The 11,306-nt window shown below is 46.8% G+C and overlaps 1 protein-coding gene across 1 annotated transcript in view; it reads left to right on the forward strand.

The window, feature by feature from the left end:
• The first annotated feature begins 1,118 nt into the window (after positions 1–1,118).
• Positions 1,119–11,306, forward strand: part of LOC104163296 (EH domain-binding protein 1-like) — a 51,629-nt gene continuing 41,441 nt past the window's right edge. Inside the window, exon 1 of the mRNA XM_009702285.1 lies at positions 1,119–1,222. Coding sequence (XP_009700587.1) covers positions 1,119–1,222 — 104 coding nt within the window. The remainder of the gene's footprint in view (positions 1,223–11,306) is intronic.

An 11,306-nucleotide genomic window follows, 5' to 3' on the forward strand; every position in this document is an offset into this window, starting at 1 on the left:
GACACCAGGTTGCCATCCTGCCCCGCTTCCTCGCCAGGTGCGGCCACCTTTTGCTTCCCCATGTTCCTAACGAAGTGGCTTTTCCCTGCGCCTCAGCGGCGATGCTGCTTTCCTTTGGAGGCAGAAGACCCCTCTGCGTTTCTCCTCTCCCTCTTCACCTCCCTGAGGAGCGTTTCTCGGGTCAGGATGGAGAGACGTTTGCATTTCAATATGATGCAGCGAGGAAGATGGGGAATCCTGGGCAGCCAGGGCTCAGGAGATGCCCCTTCCTCTTTCATCCTCCTCCTCGCCCTGGCACGGGCATTTGAGTAGTCACACTCCCTTGCCGGCTTCTTGGCTGTTCCTTCTGCTTGGAAAGAGAAAGGGGAGCGGGAGGTGTGCGTGTGTGAGAGGAAACAACTGTTACACCTTTTGTCATCAAGACAAAGAACTTGTCTTCATCTCCCTGTGTCCCTCCCTCTGGGTGCATATTGGCAGCACCTCAGCCACTTTGCATCGCTTCCCGGAGATGCTTCGTAAGATTCAGTGTGGCCCTGACCTGCCCTTTTTTGTTGTTGTTGCCAATTGTGATGGTGCTGATAAAAGGACATGTTGATATGTTTCCAAACAGACTCGTGGTTTGCATTCCTGAAATTGCTGCAGCATTCTTATTTATTTATTTCGGGGGGCGGAGGGGGATGACAACAGGAAGGGGGTATGGTTTTGTGGTTTATTGTAGTCGTTTGAAAGGTACGAGATCACGTGCAATTGCAGCACTGTAGTATGGAGTGTGTTAACCAATGCTTCTCCCCCTGTCTTATTTGTCTTCCAGTCCTGCAGTCTTCACATCCTCTGCTGTGTGAGGAATGATGATTCCGTGAGAGAACTTCCTTTCAATTACCTGTCTGCTCCCATTGCATGCTGCTCCTGGCCAGTGATGAGCCATTCAGCTCGACTGGGATTTACCGTGAAGAAGGGAGAGGCAGAATATGAATTGTAGACATCCCATCGAGTTCCTCGCGCACTGTTTTTACTGTGTCTGTATATAAATCTGCTAGCATCGAGCACGCACGCTCTTAAACCTACATTGGTATTCGCAGAGTTGCTACTGCATAAGAGGACTGGTGTTTCTCACCGTCATGGCTTCAGTTTGGAAAAGACTGCAGCGTGTTGGGAAACATGCATCCAAGTTCCAGTTTGTGGCCTCTTACCAGGAGTTGATGGTCGAGTGCACCAAAAAATGGTAAGAAGCAGCTCATGTTGCTGTACAAATGGTGGAGTAAGTTGCTGGTGCTGAAATAGGAAGGATGTTGCTCATGTTGTATTGTTTGGTGTGCGTGCATTGGTCTTACGTCCCCTTGCTTTCTCTTGCCTGCCCATTGCAGAAGCAGCTGCGGGGGATGCTTGTCATCTTGATGAGTGCTTACTTTGCTGCATACTTCTCTTGGACCTGTTGGTTTTGTTCTGTACTCTGATTTTCTTAGCTGGCGTTGTTTTTGTCATGCAGAGGATGGTGCATTTGTTAGCTCAGCGTCTGTGACTTAGTGGTGTGGTTTTGGCTGTTCATTTTTTGGTGTTGTTTTTTTTGTTAATATTTTCCAAGAGCTCTCTTCCAACTTCCAACTCAACTCTTGGTGCTGAGTGTTATCTGCTGACGCTGTTGTTAGCTGACTGAGGTGTTTGAGGTCAGTCCTGAAGATGGTGGTGTTTTAATCTGGGGTGGATACCCATTTTGACTTTGACTTTTTTACCTGAATGTATCTTGTCTCTCGTTCTTCTTTTCCTTGTTGCTTTCCATCTTTTTATGGGAAGAGGGAAGAGACAGATCCTTGGGAATTGTCTTAAGGTGTTTGTTTAGTCGGATGAGAATCTTGTGCAGCGGTGGTCCGTTTGGGTGGCTTTGGAGCTGACTAGACAGCAGTTAACAGTCAGTGGTATGGGTCGGGTGCATCTTGCTTCGTGTGCATATAAATCTTAAATAAATCTGCTAGGGAAGACTAGAAGCAGCTTTTAAATAGTCAGGCAAAGGTCTCCATTATACAGATACTTAAGTGCTGTTGTATAAGTTTGGAATATTGATGACATAATGCCTCACATTAGTGTGAGCCTGTAGTGTCAGGGGATGAAGAAAGTACTCTCCAGGCCTCCTGGACCAAGATGTTCAAATGGCCTCGTAATAAACTGCAGCCTCCTTTCTAATACTTGGCCTTTCTTCTTGTTGGCAAGTTTGGCACTTGCATTGGCTGCTTTCACTGGTTATGAGTAATTGCCTCTACAAATTTAAATTCTGTCTCTTGGAGTTGGATGTCTCTGTCAAGTATGCTGGAAGGCTGCTTGCTGCTCTCTTAAAGGAACACTGTCAGGTTAAAGGGTTTGTTTTTTTTTAAACAAGTTATCTTCTTGCCTAAAGTGTTTTGAAAGATTATTAAGAAACAGAATAATTTGGGAAGTTGAGCTTGCTTTCACAGAATAAACTACAAATGAAAACATTTTAAAAGTTGAAAGAAGCTGTTGTGATTATCTCATGGGATCTACTGTCTAGTTCAGGCCAAAGAGTTTTCCACAGTAATTTTGGCTTATCAGGTTTATTTCAGCAGTTGTGTTTATTACTTTTTATGTTTTGTTTGCATAAACCAGCCTGTTTTGGCTTTCATTTTCACTCTGGTTCACTCCTTGCTTGAGAATTTGCAGAACGCTTCAGCCCTGAGGTATGAACGCTGCAGGGGAATGTTCAGATTGGATCCGCAGCTAACTTTCACTTCATTTAAGAAAAAGTCACACACAAAAGTTCTCTTGTGAACAATCTTGTTATTTTAGAAACAATTAGCTTATTGTTTAATCATAAACTACGGTGCCCACCTAGCAAAATGCCTGTGTGTGAAGTAGTGGAACAGCCTTTCAAAACCTCAGATTTTTACAAATAGGTTGTCTTTCTGAACCTTCATTTTATGTTCTTGAATTTAAATATAGGCAAGATCAGTGCTTGTGTTGGTTATGACAGAGCAACAGTATGGTGGTGAAATGTGGATGAATTCTAGGAAAAGTAACAATAGGGAAAAAACATCCCTCTCACAGTCATTCGATTGTAGGCTTTTCTGTTCTGCTTCCTCTCGTTTGGAGAACCTTAACAAAACCTTAAGCGTGCAAGCTGAAATACAGTATTTCTGCCATAAGTGGAACTCCTATATGGAACAAAAGAGTAAATGTTTATCTATTTGGAGAACCTTCAATTAAGTCTTTCCTTAACTTTGGAGAAGATACCCTTTTTGCACGCGCCTGCCGGATCGCTGCTGCTGTTTCTGAAGCTTGTCTCTGAGTTTGGCCCGTGTGAGCACAGAACAGAAGAAATGAGCTCCATGTGCTGCTCTTGCTGGAAGCACTCAATATGTATTAAGTGTCAGTGCTGTAGTCTGTAGTTTGTTTGATCGAGATGTAGTAAGCAGTCAGTTATTTTAATGTACTGGCATTTTAACAATGCGGTGTTTCTGGAGGAAAAGAATGCTCCATTCATATTTTAAAATAAATGACAATGCAGTCATGAACGCTGAACGGAGCTGTGTCTGTGAGCAAGGACTGTGCCTGACCAGAACAGGCTGCCTGCCTGTCTGCGAGCCGCGATCTTCTCTTAGGTTTGCGTTTGGCTAACTCTGCAGAAAATGACTGGTGTTTCAGAACACTTTTGTAACTGGTCGTGTGTGCTCTGCAACCTTGGGTGTATTTCTGGGTGGCTTTAGTACTTTTTGTTTCCTCTGGACCCGTATTGATTTGAATTTTTTTTTTTTTTTTTTTATTTTAAACTTAGTGTTCAAAATAGCTCCTGCTCTTTTTTTCTGGAGTTACGCTGGCTGTGTGGGAAGTCGCCGCCACCCTGGTGTTGCTGCTTTGCTCTTTAAAAGGATTATCTCTAGGTACGGCAGCGTTTGTCCAGCACAGGCTGACACTCCCTTTCCTTGCCTTTTCTGCTCTCTGTAATTTCTGGTTCTTGTCCCTACTCATGGCTAAAGATGGCCACGCTCAGATGGTCACTTCTCATCGGTGATGCGTTAGGGGGGGACAGGTTGTGATGGAGTGTCCAGTGTTGGCACTGTTTCGTTAGAAGAAACTTATTTTCGGGTAATTACCAGGACTGAGTTGCTTCTGTGGCATTCTGGCTGCTCCTGCTGACCCAGACCTAATTATCGTGGCCGCTCAGTACCTTTGCAAAACTGAGCAGTTGGTTCAGTTAGAGCCTTTCACTAAAAATAAATAAATAAATGCAGTCTTGGTCTTTAATATGGATTAGTGACTCCTGCTGCTGAGAAAACGTCATGCTTTGCATTAATCATATAAGCACTTGGTTTTTTTTGAAAGGCGCTTGCTTGGCAGTGCTGGAGTGTGTCATCCTCCACTTACCCTTGGAATAAGCTGGGGCAGCGTGGGATTTTCCACCCAGCCTCGCCAGTGAGCTGCGGTCCTGACCTGGAAGGACCATGCGTGGTAGGAGAGAGTTGATTTAGTCCTTATCCTCAGTGCGGAGGATAAAACCAGAAATAAAACCATTGACTAAAACCAGAAATCAATCATCTCATGCATTTGGCTTAGGTTTCTACAAACCCGGCCGCATTTGCGGCTCTGTGCTGGGGCAGGAGCATGCCGGGCATCGCTGGCCGAGGCAGGGCTGTCACTTGCGCAGGGACCCACTTCAGTTGCCCGAACACTGGTGTCTGGTGCTCTTTGAGATGCCTTTGGGTTTCCTGCCGGTCCCAGCTGCCCGTTTGGAGAAGCCCAGCTCTCCTGTTGATCCCGTGTGCATCTCCTGCCTACCCTGGGGCTTCTCGGCTGCTGGGGGCCTCTGTTCAGGCGACGGAGCCAGGGCTGGCCTGGGGCGCAGGCTCGGCGGGGGGAAAAAAAAGATGCTCCTCTGGAGCAGAGATCAGTTCCAGTACTCGGACCTGAAGCTGTGGTTGCTGTTTTACAGAGCTGCTGGAGCATCTAACGCTGAACACGTGAGCTCTCTAGGATAGCTTTTATGTTTCCTTGTTTTTGTGTGGTATCTTGCAAGTCAAGGACTCAGAGGCTTGAAGTGTAGTATGGACTGGTTTCTGCGGAGAATGGCCTAACTTACAGAGCTGAGGTTGCCAAGTTCCTAATATGTTGTTGTTCATTAGATGCTTTTATGCACAAGAAAACTGCTCACCTGAGTGTAGGTTCTAACTGCTTAAAAACACTGGAAAAGGGTAAGTGCAAGGAGGCTTTTCTACAGGATTTGCCATTCAGCAGTTGCTTGAGAGAGAAAGAAATATGTAACTTTTTTTTTTACAATATTTGTAATACCTATCATCTCCTGTACGAACTACTTTGCTTTTAAATCCTGCTTAAAAATACAGTGAGCCGTGATTTTCTAAAAGGGTTAAACTTTTTTTGTATGCTGCCTTAACTGAAGACAGGCTGCATTTCCATGAGGCAAGTCATCTGTTTTTGTATCAATTGGGTATGGTCTGAAGGAGGTTCTGTATTTTCAAATATACATCTTTCTCTTTTGGAAATGAAGTAATGCTTAATCTTTTTTTTCCAAAAGGCTTTAGCCATCTGTTTTTCTCTTCTATTGTAGTTTCATAACTGAATGCTGCAGGAATTTTAAGATTTGGCATGCATTGTGCACGGGAGAGAAATGAGCTTTTTGAGATTCCACGGTTTGCACCAGTCCGCTTGCCTTCTGGTCGCTGCTCTCCAGCAAAGTCTTCAGTGCTGAAGGCCACCGAAAGAGCCGGCGTGACCCGGTTGCTGTAGAAGTCCTTGGGGGTTGCCTGTCCAGGGTCAGGCTGTCACATTGCTCAGGTCACTTCCTTGCTTTGCGTGGTTGTGAAGAGGGGATTTTGTGAGCCCCGAAGCGCGTTTAGTTCTTACGGATGATCCCATTGAAACTTGTGACAGAAAGAGGTACGGCTACAGGTCAGTTCCCAATCTCTTTGGGTTAGCTTGGCTACGAACCATGCTTTTTGTCGTGGGCGGCTTCTTCTGAGTTTTTGACCGGCTTTGGGTGTTAGCCATGTAGGTATGCTGTAGAAAGTGTAGCTTGTGCAAGGAAAGCCTCATGCAATTTCTCCTGCTTTTCAGCTTCTTTTCTCCCTCTTAATTAAATTATACTCTGTCCTCACGCTCTTCATTGAGACCTCTGATTCTACACCAAAGAATCCCCATCTGCAAATACCCTTCAGCATTTTTTTATCCATTCATTTCCAGTTTTGACTGAGGACTTTTTGAGGGCTTAAATTGTGTGTCAGATGTACTCTTTCAGAATAACCACCACCAGCTGCCTCACGGGTCAGCCCTGTCCCTTCCTTCCTGCCGTCGGTCGGGACACGCTTACTGTCCACAGGCAGAAGTGGTTCTCCTCTGCCACCTTGCCCTTCTCTTTGTATCCAAAAGCAAATCCTTCATTTCGGAAATGCAGATCTGCCCCTTTGGGCTCCCTGCCTGACTTCTGTCAGGAGGTTGTCTGCCAGTCCTGACTCCTTAACGCCAGCTGCTGCCCTTCCCTACCGTACCGAGCGAGCCTCCTGGCCCCGTTGATAGCCTTGTGTCTCTTCCATGCGCTGCAAGTTAGGGGTTTCTCATCAAAATTGTCGGTTGCGTAGTGTGCAATGAAGAGATTTCAGTAGCAGAGGTACATATCTGACATCTTTCTGGCGGCTGACTTTTTCAGATTGTCAGTTCTGCACACTTACACCCATTTTCTATTTGCAGCAACTCTTTGAGAGAGTGTTTGAAACTCTGCCTCCGGTTCCTAAAAGACCTCTTTGGTACAAGCAGGCGTGAAGTTTAATATCTGTAAGGCAGAAAGATTTGGGTTTGTCATAAATACTTGTTCTGAATTTTATTTGTCTTTGAGACACATAATTCTTTCCAGCAATTCCTTGACATAGTTTACTGTCCTCGCAAGAACAAAAATAATTGTCTAAAGCAGAAAAGATTAGGTGATATCCAGGTGTAGACAAATCTATCTTAATGGTCTGTCATTCGTTCGGTTAAAGGGGTGAGGATGTCTCCTTGAATAAATAAAATACACTAACTTATGTCCTAACACAGCTTTGTTTTTTGAGAGAGAAACTGTGTGTGTGTGTAACTTCCTCGCAGAGCTTTACAAATAAATAAAACCTGGCTCTGTTCCTGCAGGTGCCGTGTTGCACGCGTTCGGTAAAGTACATGTACTGGTCCTTTGAACCCAGCGCACTTGGGCTGGAATAAAGAATTTTTTTGCAGGATTGGATCCCTGTGAATACTCTTTCCAGCTCTTCGTGTTATGAGGTTAAATAAAATGAAATATTGTGACATTGTGTAGACCTCATCTGAGCTGAGTCTTCAGTCTCTTGGACTGCTGAGGTTGTATAGTGCCGGTCTGTTGCTTCGATCGGTTTTGAGTTGGCTGGAGGGAGCTGAAGTCCCTTTCACAGTTTAGTGGGAATGAGGAGGGGAGGAGGCGGCTGGTAAGGTTGACTAAATGGGAGGAAACTCTCCTTATAAAACCAACCCTTCAGTTACCCTAGTAAAAGCATTCTGCTTGGATGGCTTTCTGAGGGTTGGTTGTTTGCTTCCAAGAGCTTGCCCGGGGTACGGGAGGGGTGGGCGCGAAGCGTGTGTGTGTTTCCCTCGCCCCTCTCTCCCCCGTTACTCCTTGGGGCAGAAGCTGGCCCCGGGGGGCGGTTTTGCTGCCTTGCCGTGGGACGCTGCCCTCCGCACCAAGGAGCGGACTCCGAAACACAGGAACTACGCAGCTGAGCTTTTGTTCCTTGCTTTAAGATAGGCACGCGGCAATAGGGTAAATAAAGCCATCCTTGTTTTCTTTTTGTTGTCTTTATTTGAAAAATGTATTTCTGGAGCATGCAGTTTATGTAAGGGCATCAGAGCCTCTCAGCTGGGCAGCTGCGTGCTTTGGCCCTTGCGGCGTAGGGTGGTTGTAGCTTTTGGCACCTGGAAAGGCGTTGCAGGGACTTGGGAGCTGTGGGTTAAGCATGAGCTAAAATTAGCAGAACCGTAGCTAACGTTGCCGTTGTCTGAGGCTCTGACTCGTGAGGCTTTCTGGATTCAAGAGCGGAGCTGGGACATCACTGTCCCCTAGCAGTAGTCTTCCCCCGCTTTCCTGGGCCCCGAAGCGGAGGCAGGCTGACGGCGGGGCGGCCTGCTGCCCGGGTGTGAACTGTCCTGAGCCCCAGCTGCGGCAGCTGGGGGGCCGTGCACCTCCCTTAGGCTGCCCTGACACAGCCCTGGGGAGCAGAACCTGCCGGAGGGCTGAGGTGAGCCACAGCCGTGGGCAGGAGCATCTCAAAGTGCTTCGGCTACATCGCCGGGGTCTGCAGTCGGTGCCCTGCGCTGTCGCTGTAGGGCTCCCAGGGACACACGCCTCTGAGGTGGATCAGGAGTGCCCACCCTTCGGAACGACGCTTCCCAGCTGCCTGCAAACCTCTGAAGATGGGCAGCGCAGAAGTAATTCTCCTTTGCCTGTCAGGTTCTCTTTGTAGTGGAGATTCATTATTGGGGGTTCTTTTTTATTTCTGTTTTATTATTTAAGGAGGCTTTCTTGAGGATTACTCCAAAGCTGTGGCCAGGCTCTGCAGCTGCCTAACTGTCTGCAGCTGCTGAACTCCGATCTCTGTGGCTCTGTGTATTTATTTTAGCACAAACTGGTTTCGGGTTTTATTTCGTGTGCGCACTCGGTCTCCTGCAGTCGTTCTGTGGGCTTTGTTTCGGATGAGCTGCTGTATTGGGGCCCAACAGCACACGAGCAGATCGGAGCTTTCTTTTCTAATAGATCTGTTTTGAAAAACAACTTTGATGCTGAGCTAACATCACAAGGGCAAAATAGCTTCTAGTTCCAGGGAGAACTGAATTAAGATGATCAGGGCCATGTTAAGACTCTATCATATAACGTCAGTTTTGACTCCCATACTACCACAGCCCACGTTACTACCGCTTGTTTCCTTGGTGCTGTCTCCACAAGCACCCGTGATGACCCGTCACCCTCCGTGTTCGCTGCCTCCCCTTCCCGTACCCAAGAAGTGATGTTTGCTTCCTTGCTGCTGTCTGGGGGGGCTGCCGGATGGTGGTGGCATTGGCAGTCGCGGCGGGAGATGTGTGTTTTGATGGGTGCGCAGCTTTGCGGGGAGCATGTGTTCATCTCCGCCTCTTGGGACGAGCCCCATCACCTTTCTCGTAGGCCAGGCAGACAAAAGATGTTCCCTAAGCTGGCTCTGGGCTTTCCATTAGATACGTTGCTGCCTGATGCCCTAAGATGATAGCTGTCCTGGACTTTCATCAGGGCTAAGACTAACGCGCTGATGCCTGTGCTTTTAAATCCAGTGTCGTAAACTGACTTTCCCCTCCCAGCTGTGCTTGGGAAGAGTGTTTGCATATCCAGTACTGTTATTATCAAAAGCCATATTAAATGAAGTAATTGGAGAATCTGGACCATGGAATACGGTTGGCAGCACATTGTACGCTGCCACTCAGCATGCACTGTGAACTTCCTTCACTTGCAGTGACTGCTCATTAAGTAAACTTTGAATCCCTTTGTTTATGGCAGTACATAGGAGGAGATTTAAAAGAACAGAACAGAGCTGTCAAAACAGCTTAATTCTCTTTTCCAGCAAAGATCTAACTCAGCAGCCTGTAAATTTCCAAACCAACCTGTTGCTGATTTATCTGTGGTTTATTAGCAGAGGACTTAACCTTGACAGCCCCTGGTAACACCTGCCATGATTATCGCTGGGGAGTCGCAGCTCTGGCCCTGTTGGCACGTGGGTGAGTCTGCTTGGCGGTGTTTTCATTCTGGTTGTACCTACTGTCTCTTGGAAAACTCATGTAGTGGTTTGTCTCTTCTGTAGGTAACCCGAGCAATGGCTGTATAAAGCTGTGAAAAATTTCAAGAGAACAAGGCTTTTGAAATCCCTTTTCTCTTCAAGTGCAGATCTTAACTGGATAGAGTACTTGGAATAAGCGTCTCTTAAGGCGAGCGAGTGAATGTTCATAAAACTTCCCCTTGCATTCCTTTGTCTTTGACATGTAAGAAAATTTTAAGAATGGGAAAGTCCTGACCCGTTTTTCACCACTTCCTTTCATACCACAAAAAGCAAAAGAATCTAGCGCAGTATTACTTGGTTTTGAGACGCATTTGGGATGGTTCCTGTTTACTCTTAGCACTTTTTTAAAGATCGTTTCTTAAAATACCTGTGACAATGGTGTCTTCACTCTCTTTTTGGGGGGATTTGTGCATGTAGACTAGGGAGTGTTGGATTGTAGGCTTTGCTTTTGGTTTTTCATTTTCTTGCTAAAATTGCTCGCTTTCCTCCCTTTAGATGGCTGCTCTGAGCTCCAGTGTCTGTGTACCCTTTCAGAATACCAAGGCAGACAATCTTAAAACAGTAAAGGAATTCTCTTCTTTCCCGTGGATTCATTTTTTCATATAGTAAATGGGATTTTTTTGTTTGTTTCTTTTCATTCTGAACCGAAAGATGACCAAGAGTAATCTTAACACCCTGGATTCTCATGGTGGCTGATGTAAACGTGGGAATTTTTGACAGAGGGTTGAGAAAGTGTGTGATCACCTATACTGCTAGAATTGTAAACATCTGGTGCTTGAGACGTGATGCCTCCTTTAGTCCATGGCTGTAAGACTGTCCAGTAGAGCGGCAGGGCAACTCTTCTTTCCAGCCCCCACACTTCTCTTCCCTCTTTCCTGGGGTGAACGCTCCGCCAGCGGAAAGCTAGCAGCTGCGCAACAGGGGAGTGCCGGAATGGGGTGACACGGGGAGCTTGGTAAAGGATGGTGCGAGGGGACTGCCCCTGGCACATCGTCTCCTACCTGTGGGCTGGGGCAGCCGGCCGTGCCGGGCTATCTGCTCACAGCCTCCGACACCTCCACACCGCACCGCGGTCGCTTTGCTAGGGAGCTGGGAGAGCCCTCTTCTCTGGGCACACCGCGCTGTGGTGGTTGATGGGACCGTGCTGCCAGTGGCTATGACAAGTTAGCTTGCTGTGTTGTTGGTTTTGAACCTTGGGCTTCTCCTTTATTTTTAGCTTTGCTTCATAGCAGAAAAAGTTCTCATGTGATGTTAAAATGGGTCTGAATTTTCTGTCTGGCCAGCAAATTCAGCGTTGTGTCGGAAAGTTTCAGCAGACAATTTCAACCAAGGCTTATGGGGCTGAAAAGCTGCAGCTATTACTTCCATGGGTTTTGTGACAAAGGGCCTCTGGATAGAAGAGAGGAGTCTTGGTCGGACCCCATGGCTGCAGGTAAAAAGCCACTCTGCCCTTTATTAGACACTGGAGAATCTGCAGGGGTGAAAGCTGCT

The sequence above is a fragment of the Cariama cristata genome, unplaced genomic scaffold (genome assembly GCF_000690535.1).
Source record: "Cariama cristata isolate BGI_N322 unplaced genomic scaffold, ASM69053v1 scaffold9790, whole genome shotgun sequence".
In the NCBI taxonomy this organism is placed as follows: domain Eukaryota; kingdom Metazoa; phylum Chordata; class Aves; order Cariamiformes; family Cariamidae; genus Cariama; species Cariama cristata.